The sequence below is a fragment of the Phocoena sinus genome, chromosome 3 (genome assembly GCF_008692025.1).
Source record: "Phocoena sinus isolate mPhoSin1 chromosome 3, mPhoSin1.pri, whole genome shotgun sequence".
Taxonomy (NCBI): domain Eukaryota; kingdom Metazoa; phylum Chordata; class Mammalia; order Artiodactyla; family Phocoenidae; genus Phocoena; species Phocoena sinus.
The window spans coordinates 59,175,445-59,195,531 of record NC_045765.1 but is presented as its reverse complement, the minus strand read 5'-3'; the positions used below and the strand labels follow the sequence as shown (position 1 = coordinate 59,195,531).

Below are 20,087 nucleotides of genomic sequence, written 5' to 3'. Positions count from 1 at the left end.
ATCCCAGAGCCATGTGGGGTACACCCCAGCCCTTCTCCATCTCCAGGGTTTAGAAATGTGCCACAGATGTAGCCGTCCAGGTGTGGAGAGTGCTGGGCTCCAGAGAGACCATGTGCCGTGGAGTGGAGAGAATGGATTGTTATTTAGTTTTGTAGCCACTTTTACTTGCTAGAGGTCCTAATATGTAAACTGGGATAATACTTCCTGGATTGAAGACCTGCCATTAGGATAAGGTGAGGTAATCATAGATAGTGTTGGCATGGAGTAAGGGTGCAATCACGGTAGTCATTTATGCAATACTGTTATCCCCATTCCAGGCTTTATGGCACAGATACCCTCTGCCCGACTTTCAAAGCCCCCGAGACCATTTCCAGCTCTGTATCCTCTGATTTGACTGAGCAGGTTTCCATGATTTCTCCTGTTCATCTTCCTGTTACCTGTGTGTGTGGATAAGGGGCCATGTCCCTGACTGGAAGCACACCTCTTAATCTCTCAGAGCCCAGCTTTCATAGAAATAAAGGACTGTAACATCTGCCCCTGGGGATCACTGTAAGGGCTAATGTAGACAATGGAAACAGTACCTAACACAGTGCCTGATCCCTGGTAGGTGCCGAATAAAGGCTCTTTCCTTTGCCACCACCTGGAACATGAGCTGGAAAGGACAGTTAACTGTACAAAGCAGCTCCGACACAGGCTATGTGCTGCCCATACATGTAACTCAGGTGAACTTCTCAATGCCTCATCTGTTCATAGAGTGTAACATAGTGGGTATGTGTGTGGACTTTGGACTTGGACTCCAGAGCTCAAATCCTTCGTCTGTCACTTTTACTAAAAAGTTACACATTCCTCCAAGCTTTCGATAACTCACCTTTAAAAGGGTTTGCAAAAAAGTATCTAGGGGTTCCCTGGTGGCGCAGTGGTTGAGAGTCCGCCTGCCGATGCAGGGGACACAGGTTCGTGCCCTGGTCCGGGAAGATGCCACATGCCGCGGAGCGTCTGGGCCCATGAGCCATGGCCACTGAGCCTGCGCGTCCGGAGCCTGTGCTCCGCAACGGGAGAGGTCACAACAGTGAGAGGCCCGCTTACCGAAAGAAAAAAAAAAAAAGTACCTAACATTTAAATTGTTTTAGGATTAAATTACATGAAGTATGTATAATACATAGCCCATAATAAGAACCGAATAAATTATTGTTGGTCTTCAATGAATGTTTGAATAAATATTTGTAGAGTTGGCATATGAATAGCTTGTCTAGCTATGTATATTTAGTGAAATCAATGTACCATAACATACTCAATTGTATCTTAACCTTTTGAGTATGCTTTCACTTTTACTTCTTTACTTTCACCTGTAGTAAATAAAGCTGCAGTGAACATCTCCATGCAAATATTAATTTCCTTGACCGGAATTCTTCTCTTAGAAATGGTATTATTGGCTTAAAGGGTTTATTCATCAGTTCCAGAGGATATTTTCATTTTGCCATACAGGCTGCAAAGAGATATTTAACAATACAAAATGCTCAGAAAATATATATTATACTCAGCAGTCACGTCTTTTTGATCTTTTGGTGGGCATCTTTCTTCCATGTTAGCTTTTCATTTTAGCTAGGTTGAAAAATCCATGGCTTTAAAATTTATTATAGTATGTAATTATTTCAGTTTTGAATTCAGTAGAGCAATTCATAGTTATTTGTAATTTTAAGACTTATTACGTACAAAATTAATGTAAGCATTATTTATTTTATGCAACTGGACCTTTTTTTTTTTTTTCCTTTTTTGCCCTTATTAACGTGTTATGTCTCTTGATACAAGTGACAGAGACTTGACTCTAACTAGATTAAGCAAACCCAGAATAAGTTGGCTCCCGTAACTGGGAAGGGAGGGTGGGTACAATTTCAGGCAAAGCTGGACGCAGGGGCTAACCCATGTGGTCGTAGTCCTGTTCCTTTGTTTCTCTACTTTGATTCCATCTGTGTGTTGGCTGTATTCTCAGGCAGGTTTTCTTCAGAGGATCCCAAAGATGACCTCTGATGCCGTGAGACCACATCCTTATGACTTGTGATCAAAGAGAAGAGAAGCCTGTTTCTTCACCTTCCACCTAGTAAATCTTGTTAAGGCCCCGATTGGCTTTCTTGGGTCTTGTGTTCATATCTCAGCCAATCAGTGTGCTGGGGAGGAGAATGCTGGGCTCTGATTGGCCATTCTACGTCATTTACACCCATTCCCTACTCCTGGGGTCAGGTGGGGGTGGGTATCATGATCTGCAGGCCCTCAGGCTTTACAGGTTGGGGAAGGGGCTTCCGAAGGAAAAGAGCGGGACGCTGGGATGCTGTTACTGAGCAAGTGGTTACGTTAAGCAGCATGCAAGGTGTGAAGTAACCACAAGATGGCGCTTTCGATCTTTCGCCTTCACGTGGCCGTTGGGCCCAGACGGTCCTTCCCTGGGTCTTTCTTCCTGTCGCTTAACCCACAGAGATATGGGTTCCACAGTGGAACTCCTGCTTGATGGTTTTCAGAAAAATTGAGGCGTTGCCGCCCGTAGGATAAAGGAATGGGCCTAGTAGGGGTTGTATGCCATGAGGTGGGGGGAAAAGTGGTGCGGTGTGGACGGAACTGATTCAACACCCAGATGGGGGTTTGGCTCCAGTGGTGGTGTTTGATTATTTTCTATTAAGCTTCTTGTCTTTAACCAGACTCCTCAGTACAAAAGTTCTGTGAGTTCGCTTGAGGATCTGTTTTATGAAAAAGACTGAGTTAGTTAGGAATTTGGCTATCCTCTCAAGAGCACGTGAGAAATCTCAAGCTAGAGGCTTCCTGAACCTTCTCCGTCCCAACACGCAGCCCCCTGCATTGAGGAGGCCAGCTGTGCGGTGGGAGAGTGGGGGCACACTGGGAGGGCCCACTGCTGGGCTCAGGGTTGGACAGGGGCGTGGGGAGACGCAGGGCGGTTCCTCCCAGTCTGCTTTCCCATGACTTGGGTGAGTGAATGTCCCGATCTTAGGGCCAGCATGGTCCTGGGGGCTAGGGACCCAGAACTTTCTGGTCATGTGTGGACATTATATCCTATATAATGGATATATAGGATATAATGAGGGCTTGGCTCCAAGAAGCATTCTCTGTCACGCTAGCCCCCAGGAACCACAGTGACCCTTTCCCTTGTTTTCCCTCCCCTATTAGTCATAAAACACCTACTCAGTGCCAGGTACTTGCTGGGGGCTGGGGATTCAGAGACAAAACCTATTCACTATTGTCACAGATCCCACAGCCTAGTTGGAGAGAAGGCCGTTCAGTGTGGGAATGCGGAGGGTGTAGTGAGATAGTGTGGCTCAGAGAGGCCTAGGTTGAAATCCTGGCTTGGCTGTTTGGTAAGTGGATAATGTTAGGCAGGTGATGGAGTTTCCACCAGGCTTTTCTTGTTTGTAAAGTGGGGATGATTGTATAGACATCAGTGCCTATTTCATAGAGTTTGTGTGAAGAGTGAATGAGAACACGTGTAAGGCACCTTGCCCTGAGCTTCAGACAGGGAGATGCGCTGATCTCCTTGATTTTCTTATCTTGAATGGGACGTGCAAATGTTTCAAAGTTGAGAGGCAGAATTAACGAACTGGGTGATAAAATGTGAGCCAGACTCTCCCTGAAGGTTTGAAGTGCTAGGGAAGAAATCGGTGAGACTAAATAATTAATTGGGACAGATGTAAAGTGGTGGGCTCGGGTTCGAAAGATCAGTTGCCCAAACCCGAGGATGGAATGCGGTTCTGTGTGGCTTGACACTCTGCTCTTGTATGATGAGGCCTTGGGGATCATTTAAATGCCTGCCTAACGGATGTGATGACGTGGCTAAGAACAGTAGCACAAATACGACGTCCTGACAAAGGAAATGAGCCACAGCCATGCAGGAAGTGGTTTGGGGAGGGTGGGTGCCCTGGATGGCAAAGGACCCAAAAGCCATCACCTGGAATGACTGAGTGGACAGACAGCTTTAGCCCGGAGAAGGTCAGATGTGTCACAGCGTGGGCCCTGCTTTCCAAAAACATCAAGTGTTGGCATCTGAAAAAGGTCTTGTGCTTCCTCTGTGTTGCTCCAGAGACAGAAGCCTCTTTTAGGGTCCTGATTTAAGGATGAATTTTAAAACTTTTTAGCACTTGGACTTTTCCAACCATAGAGTGAGCTGCTTTATGAGTTGTGAGGCTCCTGTTACTAAAACGTTCAAGCAGCCTCTGGAGGCCCTATCTGGGATGATCTAAGGCAGGAATTACTCACACAGGTCCAAGGAACCATAAGGATTACTTCAGAGGAATATAAGAATTTCCTGAAATTGTTTGCAAGATAGTCCATGCATTTCTTTCAGGGAAAAGGAGATAGAGCATTCATCAGCTTTTTAAGGGGACCCAGTGTCCAAAAGCACTTAAAAAATTCGCAACTTCGAAGAAGTTTGGATACAAGGGTAGAATAGATTCTAAGGTGTTTTCCCTCCGGGATTTGAGAGTCTTTGGATTGTTAAATATGTTCTTGTAACATGAAATTGTTGTTATTATTATTGGCTATCATTTATTATGTGCTTTGTATGTACCACACGAAGTTTTACATATTCTACTTGAATTATCTCATCTAGTATTTTTTTAAAATTCTTTGAGATTACGCACTGTTATTACATCTATTTTACAAGTGACGAAACTGAGGCATGGGAATTTGCCCAGGCTCACAGAAGGTTCCAACTTCCCTGGATAGATATGTGCCCCAAGTTTGGCCCTTTTATGCCTCATAGATGTGACGTTACTCCAAGTAGGTCCACACAGGGTACAAAACTACAGTTTTCCCTTGGATATTTTAAAGGCGGGATGATAATAGTAAGCAGCTATTGATACCATGTATCAACTGCTTACTTTCTGTGTTGAGACATTTATCTCATTTAATGCTCACAGTAGCCCTATAAAGTTGGGACTAAGATAAATTAAGGGGTTGGGAGAAATGAAGTATGGTCACTCAGGTTTTAAGGAGAGGAGCCAGGGTTTGAAAGAGCCTGTATGGCTCACAGCCTGCATTCTCAGCTCTGTAGATATCGGGGATGGACACTGGGCTGGGGCCTGGGCCTCTTCTGTGTATCTGTCCCAGGAAGAGCTCTTTGAATACACTTGGGGGAAGTGCAGAAAATCCCTTAGTAGCTGAGGTGAGTCAGCTCACATAGAGTGGCAGCTGGACATATCCTGAAACCTCAGAGCAGGAAGCCAGCCCAAGGGCTGAACGTGGAGAAGACAACAGTCAGTGAGCCTAAAGAGCTCAGGTGTCCCCCCCAGAGCTGCCCAGGCTCCAGGTGGCTCAGTGAGGCTGAGGCTTTAGCATGTCCTGCGTCTTGGGACTCTGCCCTCTCTCCCACCCTAGCTCCTCCCAGGTTCAGGGAAGGGAGCAAGTCAGCAGCCTTATGGTGGGAAAGCATTCCAGACTTGCCCAAAGCCGGCATTCGAAGGGGTCATGTGTTTGGGACTGACATAGGGGGAGGGAGTTGCACTTTTGGGTCTCCATGGCTTTCCCCAATCTTCCTGATGTGCTTCGGCCCTCCCCAGGCTCCCAGGAGAATAAGATGTCAAAGGTCCATATCCCATTACTACTCCTCTGATGTAGCTAATCCCCCCCACCCCCGACTTACAGCACATGCCAACCAAATTGCCAAGGAAAGGTATTCCTCAGTCCTCTGGGAAGTACAGCTGCTTGGTTGACTTTTGTTCTCCTGAAACCAGAATCTGATACTTTAATTGTCTGGGAAATACCATGTGGATAGACACACAGAGAGGGGGACAAGGATTTTTTATTTGGGTCTTTATTCAACAGATGGGACTCCAAAGTGCCATGTGCCCCCCAGTAAACAATCCATGGGCGTAAGCTCCAAGCTTTGTCTAGCAGGGGAGGGAGGCCAGGGTGGAACAGGGAAACCAGGAGATGGCCCAGGAAGATTCTATACAGTGCTCTGTGGACTTCAAGGGTCACCATTACTTCCAAAAGGCCCACACTCAGATTGTCCAAGGGGAGAAGTTGACTAATCACTTCTTAGACACCACACAGTCCTGCACCCTAGCACTCTCCTGCTAGGCCTGTAAGTGGGGTGATCATATAATTTATTAACCACACTAGAACTCTTTTAAGAGCATGGAAGGGAACCCTCTTCATAGTTACCCTGGGACAACTGTCCTAGACCTGGATCATCCCAGGAAACCAGGACATATGGTCACCCTACCTAGGAGTGTCCAAACCAAGACTTAACCCTGCCCGAGACCACTTGGCCACTCTGTGACCTTGGACAAGTTACTCAGCTTCAGTAAGCCTGAGGTTCTTCATCTGTAAAATGGGACTCACCACAGAGTTTGTTGAGAACGCACTCAATAAATATTGGTTGTGGTGGTGGTTATTATTTTTATTAAACTTTTTTGCCCCTCAAAGTATGGGGAATCAGCAGGGTTGGTATCTTAGCAGCTGTAAAGGAATTGAAAGATGTTCTTTCTGTCATAATTTTCTTGGTTTATAATACTTTGTGGCTTTACTAATGCAAATACTTAACTCCAGTCTGTCTTTGCAGGCCATTATTTCAGGGGGACAAAAGCCTTTATAATGTAGAGATGATACCTGCGTGAGGGCTGCTTTCAAAGAAACAATGGGTTGGAAGAAAGAGCCTGTTGCTTCACCTTCCGCTTTGTTCCTGGGGAAATAACCTTGAATAGTAGATGAGCGTCTCATCTGCATCTAATTAGACATTCTACTACTGTTCCCAGAATATCAACTCTCTTCATTGTGAAACAGGCTAATTATTTTAAATCCAGCTTTGAATTAATTTTTTTAAACCAACCTCTTGATGGTTTCAACTTGTTTCTAACCAAAACGTTGAATTGAATTTGATATTATAGTCATTTTGCTTGTTCAACATATTTGGTGGTGGCTGGAAGAATCTCTGGCTGCTTCTACTTAAGCCGAATTTGTGTGTATCAGATGTGGGGCAGAGCAGGGATTCCACAGTTGTGGGGACGGCTTTGCTTTGTCGGATGAGTGGGAGAAGGCCTAGGGGAGCATGTGTGGCTGTAGTCTTCTGTTTCTGAAAGACAAAATGAGGCATACCCAAAACAAACCTGTCCATGCTGGTGGGCCATGCGGCCCAAGTTCACTAGATGATCAATATCTACTCAATAAACAGTAGGTGAGGCCTGGGTGAGGGCACAGCAGCCTCCTGTGGGCCGGGGTCGGCAGGACCTCTAAGACAGTGCATCCTTTGGGGGCAGAAGCCCTGCTCAGAACCCTCCAGACGTGAGGGTTCAAATTCTGTGTCTACTACCTGCTAGCTTTGTGAATATGGGCAATATGTATTCACGTTGCTAGGCCTCGGTTTCCTCATCTGTAAAGTGGAGCTAAAGGACAGATCCCCGCCCCCACCCCACCACTTCCCACCCCTGGCCCCTGCTGTGGTTGTTACCAGGATTCCATGGGATAAGGCATGCAAGGGTCTCAGCACAGGATCTGGCTCACAGTAAGTAAGGACTATACCAGTCCCTGTTGTCACTGTTCTCATACAGCCTCGGGGAACTCGGAGGGCTCTTGGCTGAGGTCCGTTGGCTCTTTGCTGCCCTCTGGTGGTGTGGCTCAGCATGGCCTGGCGTGGAGGAAGCTGGGAGATGTTACCTCCAGAGAAAAGAAAATTGCTTTAGGTTTTATTGCTTCCTTAACGACCTCCAAGATTATCTATTCAACTTTTCAAAAGGGGAGGACAAGGGAGGGCTCTAAAAGCAGTATGGTGTCTTCCTTGATGGGAGGGTGAGCAGAAAAGCTGTGGTGGGCTTCCTTGCCAGTGAGGCTGTGGAGGCCCCAGCCATGGTTCCCTGGCAGTCTGGGCGGGAGGCGAAGAAGGAGAGGAAGGGAGATGGATGAGCTGGGAGCGGAGGTTGGAGCTGTGCCTGGTTTCCTTGGATATTCAGCTGGGGCATGGCTGGTATTTCTGAGGCCCCTCTGAATTCCCTCACATTCTCCACTTCCGGCCCTGGCGCTCTCTGTTTCTGCTGGCCTGTCTCATCGCATATGGACACAGGGAGCCATGGGCCACGTCAGGGACAGGATGGAATCAGGACTTCCTGTCATTGCCTAAGAACAACTTACAATTTGCCATGAGCTCTCTCCAGACTGATAGGTCTTGGTGAGGTGCCTCTTTGGGGTGTCCCCAGAGCCTGCTGTGTGGCCCTCTGGCTTAGTGTTAGACCGACAGGCAATTTCAGGCAGTGTCTTCATCTCCCTTTGGACTGGGAGTTTCTGGAGGGGTCGTCCCCAGCATCCAGCAGTGTGCCACATATAGCAAATGCTTCATGATGGAACAGTGGCTGGGTCACGAATGATGAACTCTGCCCTTGAAGATGAGGGACGGCACCTCACCAGCCTTCATTCCCTGTGGTGGCTAGCACAGGGCTTTGCAGGTAGTGGTGGCTCAGTGAATGAGTGCAGAAAGTACGTTCTCTGGGAGCTTCTTACGACAAAGATTAATTCATGGTGTTTGAGTACGTCGTAAGCGCTGTCATAGGTTCCAGGAGGTTTTTGCAAAGAAGTGTAAGGCATAGTCCCTGGCTTCTTAGAACATATCTTATTAGCTGTTCAAGTTAAAATAAAGGTGTTAAATTATAGTACATTCATGTAATAACTCAGGGCTCAAATGGGCCATCCAGATGGGTGTTAGAGTTGATACCCGAGCTATAGGGCCGGTGCCGTGGGCTTGTGATGTGAGCGTTGCAAAGAGCCCTGTGCTGGGGCTTCATGCTCTGCTGTTGCCATCTTGAAATTCTTAAAATTTGAACAGAGGGCCTTGCATCTTTAATTTGCACCATACCTTGCAATTATGTAGCTGGTCCTGACCCCAGTTATGTAGGTGGTCCTGGCTACAGGTCCAAGGTGTCCAGGAAAAGCTCCATGGTGGAGATTTGGCCGGGTGAAGATGAGCAGCAGAGCTGGGCTGGAACTCTCTGAGGATGTGTCCGTCCCTGTGTCGAGTCTGGAGCAGCACTGCGTACCTGCTCAGGACCTGCCTGTGGGAAGAGTTGGGGGTCAGGGACCTCCTGGCTTTTGGATCCCAAAGGATGCCTGTCTGTGAGGAAGTGGTGACTCTGAAGATGGGGCCCACATGGGGCCTGGTCTGCCCGTGCACAAAGGAGCGTGTTCACCCCTTCCCGGGGAGGCCCGGAAGAGCTACTTGGAAAAGCGGCCTGGCCTTGTTTGCTACACTAGAGTTACTCTCCTTTCTCGAATATGGTGGGTGGACACTCATAGGGCTGCTGGGAAGCCGAGAGGAGAAACACAACGGGAAGCAGTTCTGTAAGCGGGAAAAAGGGCATCTTCCCTGGAGCCAAGCATAGTTCCTGGCACTGCAGGGCCCTCTTTTGGTGAAGTGTTGGGGCTGAGAACCCATTCTTAGTGGTCCGGCTAGTGCTTGTCTATTGGAGGACAGGGTCCAGGTCATCCAGGAAGCATAGCCAACCTTTGTTCTCCCGGGGCACACAGCCTCTGTAGGGGACGCAACGTTTACACACAAGACCTCCACTCCTGCTTTCTGACACACCGGGGCTCGAAGTCCAGCTCTCCTTCTACTTACCATCTTCGTCTCTCGTGCAAATTGGGTCCTTTGTCTGGGCATTTACAACACAGCACTGCTGGGAGGGTGCAGAATGAGCAGGACGGCAAGTGCCCGGGTCAGTGCCTGGCACACGGTAGGGGGACATTGTTACTGTTACTAAGAATCCAATCTGTGTCTTGGGAGGTCAGAGAGGGAGGGGACTCACAGGCCAGCAGGGCTGGAGGAGGAGGTGCTGCTTCTAGAGCCACAGCTGGGATAGAGGAGAGCCCTGAGCGAGGGCGCGTAGTGTGTCCAGAGTGAGGGGAGGGTGAAGCCTGCAACTCAGGGAGCAGCATAGAGAATCCCGCGCCCCCTGCTGTGGTGCCGGCAGATGGGGAGGCCTTTGCCTTGTCAGGGCCAGGGGTGGGGGGGGTGTGGGGGGGGGGGGGGGGGGCAGGGGGAATCCTTCAGCCGAGTTCCTTACGGTGGCTCGCCCTGGTGAGGCCCCAGCAAGGTATGCTGATCTGGGGCCAAGCAGGGGTCAGGGTTCCTGGCGGAGAGGGGCCCGGCCTCTGCTCTCCCCTGCCCTGGAATGTGCCCTCACACTGGGGCTCTCCTTTCTGTCTGCTGGTGTCCGGGCTTTCCTGTCCAGTCTCCCTTCTTCCTCCATAAAGAAGGGAAAGTGGGACCACACCGGGCATTCAGTCTCCCCGGCTCAGCGTGGCCTCGGCCCACCCTGTCCTGCTCCTCTCAGCAAAGAGGCTGCCAGCCTCAGCCATTGGAGCTGTGTGAAGAGTGACCCTGGGCAGCTTTGCTAACTTCTCTGGTCCTCAGTTTCCTCAGGCATATACACTTGGTGGGACTTGGAGGTGCCAGGAGATGATGGAAAGGATGCAGTAGCATGTTGCTGAGGAGGTGCTAGGGCAGGGTACTTGCTGTGTGTCCCTGTAAGCGCTGGCAGAGCCAGGAAGCCATCCTCGGAGGTGAAGGGACATGGGTGCGGGGCTGCTGGTTCCTGGTGAAGCAGACAAGAAGTGCAGATAGGGTGGAGGCATGTCCCCTTGGGCAGTCCGGTGGAGCGTGTGGGATCCAGGTGGGCACAGAGGGGACTGTTTCAGGGCGCAGCTGACTGGGGTACCTGAGGTGTGGGGCTGTGGCCAGTTTGTGCAGAGTGCAAAGTGGCTTGGTCTTGTGGATATTGAAGGAGCTCACATCTACCGAGTGCTCGCCACGCCCTGGTGTCCTGAGCGCTTTACATGGATTGCCTCCTTCAGTCCCCAGAAGCGCCATGAGGTGTGTGCAGTTATCATCTCCATCCTGCAGGAGAAGTGGACCTTCAATGTCGCCTTGGCTGTGGCTCCCACACAGCCTGGCTGCGGAGCCCTGTAGGTGGGCACTTCCTGCCCTTGCCTGAGCCCCACTAGAATCCTGGGGCCCTGGACCCCAGGGGTCTTGACGGGTCCCGCATCTACTGCCTTCCCTAAATGGGGATGGCAGCATGACCCTGTGGTCCTATATGCGCCGACCTGGCTGTTCTGATGAACGTGCCCCAGGTGTGGGAGCCAGGCAGGGAAGGAAGCATCAGCCTCGAAGCCTGGCTTTCTGTCTTCAGGACATTCTATAGAGGTGACGGTGTTGACAGTTATCGGGAAACACAAGTTTTCCTCCCCAGTGCACTTGTCCCTGTTTATTCAGGATGTGGTAAACATTTGGTTGTCATCCTGGCTTAATTAAGTAGAAAAAAAAGTCAGTACTCTAAAATTTTGGTACATTTCAAATATGTTTTATTACTTTTCTTTTTGTCTTAGAAAGAATATCAAACCTGCATGCAATGCTAACGGTTTCTGACATTTACATAGCATACGACACGATATGCAACACGGCACATACTGAAGGGACATGTGTAGAGGGGGCCTTCCTAAGAGTGTATTTACAAAGGGAAAGGCGTGTGGTCATCTTAAAGAGGGCTGCACCGAAGGAGGACTGCACTGTTTAACACTGAAGAATTACGTGGGGAATCACAGACTGCTTTAGTACTGCATGTTCCATTGTCATGAGGAAAAGAAACATGCTTTGAAGGTTTTCCCTCGTCAACAGCATGTGTATCTGTATCTGTATATTGTACATGTATTTGTATATTTTTAAGTTTTCTCCTAAGATTTTCGCTACACCATCAGTAACTCCACGTGGTTTTGAAGCAGTGAAACTTTCACAAACGCTCAGGTTGGAGAGAAGACCCAAGGGCCATTCCTTAAGGACCTTCCTTAAGGACCATTTATGTACCTCGCCATCCCAGGATCTTGGAAATGTTTCCTAGAATGTGTAAAAATTAACCCCGGGGATGAAGCACATTTCTGTGGCAGCCAAACTTGAGTTCCTCAAAGAACAGATGCAGAGAGATCTGCTCCTGCTTGCCCGACAATTGGGGCCATTGGGACCGCTGCTGAGTCCCCCTGAGGCTGTGACCGACCATGAGCCCAGGAGAGCTTGTGGCAGCCTGTGCCGAGGCGCCAGGACCTCTGAACGGAAGCTTCCCGCGCTAGGAAGGGAGCAACGCTGCTATGAAAGGTCTCAAACAAGTTCCCTGTTCCTCCTAGGTGCTTATAAAGCTCAGATGTATAGTGATGTCTGGACAGATACAAAAAAGCATTTTTTTTTTTTTTTTTTTTAATAAAGGAAAGGCATGAGTTTCTCCCCTCTTCGGTAAAAAGCAGCTTGTGACGAAATCTGGAACACAAGAGAGAAGGGTCTCACATCTGGAAGCCTTTTTGCACACAGCTATAAAACGTAAAAACTGACCCCCGGTAAAAAGTGCTTTGTAACAATATTTAATTTGTGTCTTATGCCTGTGAGAAAGAAAGGGTTTGTTTTTTTAATCTGCAAAGCCCTTTGCTTGTGTCCCAACCGGTGTGAGGCTTTCCCGTCAGGGGTTTTTCACCTTATTCTTCGTAGACCCTGGGAAGAGAAAACACCCATTTCAGTGGCTCAGGACGAGGCAGGAAACACACAGGCCGGTGTCTGAGCTTCTCTGCACCTGGCCTGGGGAGTGCCTCTCCCAGGACCGCAGGGGCCCAGGAGAAGCAGGGGACACTTCAGAGGAGGCCAGCACATGGGCGTAAAAGCTCACCTGAACCTGGCTCTGTCCTTTCTACGCAGCCTCCACCTCTGCAGTTTCTTTTTATCCTCAAAGCTCTAGGAAGCAAACCTTCTTGGTATATGAGGAAACTCAGAAACAAGAGACTGAAAGTCTGCCCAATGAACACTGAATGTCAATGGTGGCGTGGATGGGGGGAGGGGCAGAGGCATCCCTTCCCTCCATTTAGGCTTGTGTCTTTCTTTGTATTTAGCCCAAGAATACATGTTCTCCAGAAAAAAATGCCAGTTCCAGAAGCCGCTGCCTGAAGACTGAAGGGCGGTTAGTGGGGCTGGGGCTGCCACAGAGGCCTGTGGCTCAAGGTCACTTCCTCCGGTAGTTACCAGGCCTGTGAGCGCTCACAAGCTGACTTCCCCCTCACCTCCGCAACCATCTCTGTTTAGATACTTAAATCCCCTCCTTTCTGCCGCATGGCTGCCGTGGGACCGCACGTCACATCCGGGTCGTCCCCTGCTCCTTCCGCCTCGTTCCTGATTTCTGAGGAACTACGCACCGAAGTCAAGTGCCTGCTGCTGCTGCTTCTGGTGGCAGCCGGAAGCTCTGGCTCTGAGCTCCTGGAAGCCCTCTAGTCTCGCCCCACAGCCTGGGCCGGCCGCTGCCTTCTGTTGTCTCTACTCTAGATTCAGCATTCTCTCCCTCTCTCTGTCTCTGCAAAGAGGACTTCAAGATGGTTCCTTTATCTCCACAAAGACATTTTCAACCTGTACAGAGGGAGGGGAGGCGAGGAGGACGAGGGAATGCCCACATCCTCTCCCAGGACACCTCAGCATTCCAAGAAGGAGGGAGGAACTCATTTTGTAAGGAAGTGATGAGAGGCCTGGTAGCAGAGGTGCCCTTACCGCTCTCATCTATGGATTAGGAACAAAAAGAGCGGGGCTGCATGGACCCAGGCTTGCCTCCTTTTCATCAAAGCTGTGGCCCCAGGTGGAGGGGTCGGGACAAAGGCTGGATCTCCCAGCAACCTGATGAAGACTTGCCCGCGCCTCTGTGAACCGGCCCTGCAGTCAGCCTCATTCCACTTTTGATGATGCAGGGCCCGGAGGGTGACTGGACAGGAGGTGTCCCGTGTTTGTCATGTGAGCTGCCTGCCCTGACCAGAAAGAGGTCTACTTCATTTCCAGTAGATTTATGGAAAATAATCTCTTGCTCTCATCACTTTCTATTTCAAGCAATTGTGGATGAGGCAGTTTTGGAGGCGGCACAAAAGGCTCAGGTACTGGGGTTGGGCCCAAGTGTCAGCTGTGGGAGAGCTGGTCATGGGCTGAGCTTAGGAAAGTGCTGGGGGTGGCGGGGAGGAGGGGCGATGGGAGGATGGCCTGGGTACCCGCTGGAGGGAGGGGAAGGTGATGCCAGGAGACCTAGCTTCCTGACTTGTGCTCCCAGACAAGTCACTCCCCCCAACTTAGCCTCTGTTCTCCCCTCTGCGGGATGAGGTGCAGTCACCAGCTCCTGAGGAGCTCACCTGTGTGCGTCTGTACGTGTATGTGCACGCTTCCCTGGTCATGCTCTGCAGATTCAGGTGTAAACAGGCTCTGAGTGTGTGAGGAGTGGGTCTGCTCTAGGACAGGCTCACCTTTATGTAGCATAGGGGAGCCAGGAACTTGCTTCCCCCTCTGAGGCCAGACATGGGACCCCAGGAGATCAGAGATGGAAAGCCATTTTCTGATAATGGGAGAACAGCCCAGACCAGGTTGGGGTTAGGGGTCTAGTTCAGGACTCTGGTCATCTGGCCACTGCTGCCCCCTGAGGATAAGAGCGGTTCTGATTTTAGAGGGTCAAACCCAAAGTCCCTCCCTGCACCTGTACAGGAAGGAGTTTATCAGACTTCTGGGCAGCAGGGGGCATGGGGCAACCTGAGGGGAGACTATGTTGTTGGCGAGGAGTTGTCCTCATCATCTTATGGTTGTACCCACAGTTTTATAGTTAATAAACCCAGTCACTTAAGCAGCTGTGTTTCACCAAACCACACAAATCACGGAGAGAGAGAGCCATGCTGGGCATTCACCCAGCCATTTGACAGAGGGAAATTGGGGGTCAGAAAACTTAAGTTACTTAAATAAGGAGAGGAATTAGGACTACCCTAACTTCATAAAAGTTAGAATGAGACAAACTTTAGTTCGCAAAAGGATCAATTTTCGATGCTTACAACTGTCCAAGAGAGCAATAAGTGTAGCAGTAAGTTAAGTGGTGAGTTCCTCATCCCTGGGAGTATGTAAGCCACGTCTGGGTATCTGCTTACTGTGGCAACTGTAGTGGGTGTTCATGCCTTAGATGGGGCTAGATGACCTAGAAGGGGTCTAGACTCTGGATCTGGTAGGGTGGTGGGAAGGAAGGTGAGGGGCAGTGGGGCATACCTGCGCTTCTCATTCCAGGCGTTGTACCACTTGATGAACCGCTTGGTGCTCTGCAGCTTGGGGTGCAGGCAGTGCTCCTGACCCCGGTACCTGGACACACTCTTGGTGGTGATGCTGAAATGGAGCAGGATGGGATGGAGGGTTGAGAAGCCTGAATGACAGCCCCTCAGTGTGGCCTGTGGGTGGCCCTGGTCTGTCCCAATCAGAGCATTGAGAGACTGTGGCCTCCTCCCTCCTTTCAAGGAAGCCTACCCATAGGCTCGCTCCCTGGCTCTTTGGAAGGTTCTGGTTGTCCCCTTAATCTTACTCCACGTTCGGGTCTAACCCTGTGCAGAGTGATGGGCTCTCACTTCTCCCCCTGGAGCCCTCAAAGTCTGGGACAGTCCCCCACCCCCAAGCCTACCCCATGCAGGGTGTTGCCCACAGCACTGATGGCTCCCTTGGGGAACGAAGGTCAGGGGACTCTTCCAGCTCCTCTGAACCTGGGATTGAGTGGTGGAGAGAGCTCATGCCAGCGAAGTATGCATGCCAAGACCTCATCCTTGGATGTGAGGAGCTCCATGGCAGGGCTTGGGTGTGCCGTGGTCTCTGTCTGATCTTTCAAACCCTAGTTCCCCTGACCCTCTGCAGATTGTTCTGGGGCTGGGCATTTGTTGACCCTGAAGCTAAGTCTTGTTGGCCTTGAAGCCCATTTTGATTCCTGAGCATGAAGTCCCAGTTACCTCACCCTTGGGCAGGAAAATAAGACTGCCCTTCAAGTCTCTATCAGCCAGTGTTCCAACACCATTGGAGGTCTAGCCATGTGGTAGAGAAGCAGGTGGCTTTATACAGAGCGTAGGGCCTGGGTTTGAATCCCAGGTCTGTCTGTGGGACCTTGGGTAGCCTCTCTGAACCTAGTTTGCCCATCCGTAAAATGGGTATAATAGGACCTACCTCTTAGGGTTACTAGGATGATTAAAGATATAATCTATGCAAAGTGCCTAGCACAATGAATAGTTACTGTCATTAGCAATTGTCGTGGAAGATGGGATGGCCAAGAAGAAGCCTTAGTGTGTGAGGTCCAGCCTGGGAGGGAGGAGGAAGGGAGAGGCTGCTGCCCAGAACTGCTATGCCCCTCTCAGCCAGGGCTGGGCCAGGGTGGCAGGAGTTCAGAGGAAGCTTCTGGGTGGGGGAGGAATGATGGTGTTCAGAAATGAGGGTCAACCTTGCAAACATGGAAAACTGGAAGGTGAGAGGTGAAGATGTCACTCCTTGGGAGGTGACATGCAGGAGCGAGGTATGGTGGTAGACTGGCTGCTGGGCTGTGGGCTGAGGGGGCATAAAGGGGTGGTTGGAGGTTGGGATGGGAAGAGTGGGAAGGGAGGGACAGAGGTCAGCCAGCACCCCATAGGCTCCTAACAGTGAAGTGTCAGGACGCCTGGGCCAAGGTCTGGGAAGGAGCAGGGTCGCCATGAACTCTGAGTCTCCCAGTTGATGGGGAGAGGAAATCGAATCTTGCTACCTGAATGGGGGCAGAATATTCCTGGGCAACCTGTTCTCTTCGCTCCCCTGTGCTCTGAGTTTTCAGGGCCTTCACCATGGCCTGAGCCTCCCAGGGCAGGGACAGGTCTTGTGGCAATGCCAGGTGACTGGGCTCTGCCTTCGCTGGCCCTCTCTATGAGACCTGTGGCTCCCTGGGTCCCTTCTGCTAGGTCTCAAGCATGGGACCGGGCTTCAGAGTAGAGTCCAGGTCCCCTCCCCCACAGTACCTAGTCTCTCTGCAGGAATTTAGCCCGTGCTTTGCTCTCTGCCTACAGTGCTGTCTTTGCACTTGGAATAAAAGGCTGTAGCCAAGCCAGATCAAAATCCCCTCCTCCGTGAGGATCCCAAATCCCGAAGGTTGGGACAGCAGGGGAGGACGCTCAGCCCTCCCACCACGGTGCTCAAATGCTCAGTCATAACACGGGGACTTTGAAACTTGGCTGTGGGGTGAAGACGTGAGGATTTCTGCCCCCAGCAATTGTGCAGAAATTCTGGGTCCTGTGTGCCTGACCTCAGTGGTTCTGGGATACCGAGGGTTTCAGCAATAACTCGGGGTATATGAAACAAATTGCCCCTTCTAGAATCTTGGCTCTACTGGATCCTTCTGAGTGCAAGGACTCCCACTTGCAAAGCAAGCTGCGTCCCAAGCCTCATCAGAGATTTCCAGGTGACTCAGGGTGAACTGGAAAACTTCCTTTAGTTCAGCTTTGGGGCTAAAAACCAGCTTTGGGAAAAAAGCACTGGTCCCTCATGTGATCTGGAGAGTCTTAGGAGCTTGAGAGGGGAGAAGACCTCCAGCCCTTCAGGGAGGGAGGTAGGGTCCTGTGTATGGGGTGGAGGTTTAGAAGAGGGTGACTGTGTGCGGATCTCATGAGACCCCTGCAAGTTTTCACAAGGCTACATAAAGCCTTCTCATGCACTTGCCTGGTTGTCAGTTTTCTCTCTATTCTGAAAAGTATAGCCACGAAAAAGGGCAAGCCTGTTTACTGAGGGTTCTGTCCTTTTGAGATGTCACTGCACCTCATACCCTGCTCCTCCTTTCCTGCAAGGACTCAACAGCTCAGCTTGGTGTGTGGAGCATTTTTCAACACTGAGAGGAGTGCAAAGTTAACGTCCCTGTCATTTTCACCCCAAGAGAGCTGAGAACCCTGAGGGGCTTGTAGCTCCTCCCTCAGCTGTGTGACCTCTAGCTCCCATCCAAAAGGATTTTCTAGCAGTTTTCCTGGACCTGGGTCTGCAAGGCAAGGGGCAGGGCAAAGGGGCAGGGACAGGAGGCTAATTGAGGTGCCCAGGAAGGAAGGCAGAGGGGTTTAGCTCAGGCCCAGTGATTTTCTGAATTTCCCTAACTTCAGCCTGACTGCGCAGACCCCAGGTGGCAGTGGAGCGGGGGGCGGGGGGCGCGGTGGGAGCTGCCTTTGCAGACACTGTGTGGAGGCCTTTGGGCCAGCGGGGCCAGTGAATGGAAGGCACTTGCCCAGACTGAGAATAAAGTGTGTCCTGTTTCTGGGGGAGGGGAAGAGGGGCCAATGGTCCGTGGCAGATATTTGGTAGCTGCTTTGCCAAGGGCTCCCTTCCTGGCCAAGAGCGTATTGATGGGGAAACAGTGGTGCTGGCCTCAAGTGGTTAATTGGGAAGGCAGGGGAGCAAAGGAAACGCAGTGTTCTCTCGCTCTGCCCCACTTCTTAAAATATTCCCCGCATCCCCACCAAGCAGGGCTTCACCCTCATGGCACGTTAACTCCAACAGAGCCCTTTCCACAAGACTGCTCAGGAACCCACAGGAGTCCAGCTCGTGTTGGAAGAGTGAGGATCGTTCTCAAAATGCAATCGCTAGAAGCCAAAAACCAGACGGCCACGGTCCCCGATCAGAAAAAGGCCCTGGAAGGAGGTTCTGAGGACGTCAGACAATGTTTGCTTTAATTCTCTCTCCAGTAACAGTAAGGCAGCACGCCTCACAGTTTGGGTTCCAGTTTAATAGTTCTGGGTGTATTCTGAGTGATTTCAATCTGGGTGTTCTAAGTTGGCACACGGAAGCCATTTAACCCTTGATCACCCTAGAAAGGGGGGGGGGCAGTGCAACCCCTAGGCTACCCATTTGAATCCTAGCAAGGGTGAACTCCTCGGAGAGGCTGTTTCCGGAGCACAGTACTGTGACCCTCTTTTCAAACTCTCTTCCACACTGCTGTGCCAGCGTCCTAAGGACTCGCTAGGCAATTACAAAGGCTCCGCCAAGGCCTTGACAAAGGCTGAGAGAAAGGCTTGTTAGCCCGACCCAGCCCCAAGCTGCGCCGCAGCACCCGGTTAAGAGCTGAGCGCACACGCTCGCGGCGAAGAGCGAGAACTCACATAACCATTTTCTCCTCGCAGTGCGGGTACTTTGGCTTCATTTCCAGCTTCTTCACGTCGCTGTAGCGGATCTTGGGTCCCTTCCGGGAGCACTTGCATTTGGACCCTGCGAGAGAGCGCGCGAGGGGCTGCTCAGTTGCGCGAGGGGTCTCCTTCGCAACTCATTGACCACCCTCGGTGCCCACCCAGAACCCCAGGGATCCCGGGGAGCTTAGCAGTTGGCGTTGGGGGTTCCCCAGGACGGGCCGGGCTGGCGCCAAGGGACCTCCCAGGCACTCACCGTCCACGCGCGCGGCGCACAGCGCCAGGAGCAGCAGGAGCAGCGCTGCCGTCAGGACCCTCATGCTGGCCGAGGGGCGCGGCGCGGGAGCAGGGGCTCGGGGAGGGCGCCCGCGCGTCCGGGCGCCGGGCTTGGCTCTTTCTACCCGGAGCGCGCCTCCCGGCTCCACTCGCTCCTGCTGCGCCCGTCGGTGGGAGCCTCGCGGCTGTGGCACCCCGCAGCGCTCTGCGCTCGGCTCCGGGCTGTCTCCACAGTCTCCCTCCGCCCGCCCAGGCCTCTTTTAAATCCGCTCCGAGCTCATTAATATGCAGAACCACTCGGTGACTCACTGAGATTTCTCAACGCGGCCGGGGTGGGGGGTGGGGGGGGGCGGAGACCTTCCCCGCCCGCCGCCCGCCCCGGACCGCGATCGCAGCAGCGCACACTCAGAGCCACGCGCGCACTTGCACATTCAGACTCACATCCGCTATCCTCTCGCTCTCACACACGCTCTCCTTCATACACTTGCACACCCAGGCTCCAGCACGCACACAGAGCCAGAGCCAGTGCTCGGGCGCCACTTGACGGTGGCGAGGCTGCTTAAGGGCACTGCTTTTATGATTCTCGTGGTTCCCTCTGGCCTGCTGTTGTGAGCCGCTGGGAGACCCAGGCCCGAGGCCCAGATTCTCGAGGAGACTTGAAAGGGTTTTGGGGCAGGTGCCAGGTGTGAGTGCCAGCAGGCCTGACTCCTAGAGCGTGAGCTGTCCCTGTTGGGCCAGCAGCACTGGTGGCCAGAGCACAAGGCCAGGTTTGGAGGGTGGTCGCCGCAGGATGTGCAGCAGCAAAGCCATGGTCTGTGGTCCCTGGAGCTGGCTCAAAGAGTGTGTGT

At 51.5% G+C, this 20,087-nt stretch overlaps 1 protein-coding gene across 1 annotated transcript; it reads right to left on the bottom strand.

Annotated features, from left to right (window-relative positions):
• Window positions 1-11,332: 11,332 nt before the first annotated feature.
• On the bottom strand, window positions 11,333-19,528 carry CXCL14 (C-X-C motif chemokine ligand 14). Its single transcript, XM_032625009.1, has 4 exons — window positions 19,220-19,528; window positions 18,940-19,045; window positions 15,074-15,187; window positions 11,333-12,520 (listed from the first exon to the last, which is right to left on the bottom strand). The coding sequence occupies exons 1-4, from the start codon at window positions 19,281-19,283 to the stop codon at window positions 12,505-12,507; spliced, it is 300 nt and encodes a 99-aa protein (XP_032480900.1). The 5' UTR covers window positions 19,284-19,528; the 3' UTR covers window positions 11,333-12,504.
• Between the last annotated feature and the right edge of the window lie 559 nt (window positions 19,529-20,087).

What these genes read in the sequence shown, in the direction of transcription:
- CXCL14 (XM_032625009.1), bottom strand. Translation starts at nt 19,283, where the DNA reads ATGAGGGTCCTGACGGCAGCGCTGCTCCTGCTGCTCCTGGCGCTGTGC. An exon ending in GTGCGCCGCGCGCGTGGACG is followed by an intron (nt 19,046 to 19,219) that starts GTGAGTGCCTGG and finishes GCTCTCTCGCAG; the next exon opens with GGTCCAAATGCAAGTGCTCC. An exon ending in TGCGAGGAGAAAATGGTTAT is followed by an intron (nt 15,188 to 18,939) that starts GTGAGTTCTCGC and finishes GCTCCATTTCAG; the next exon opens with CATCACCACCAAGAGTGTGT.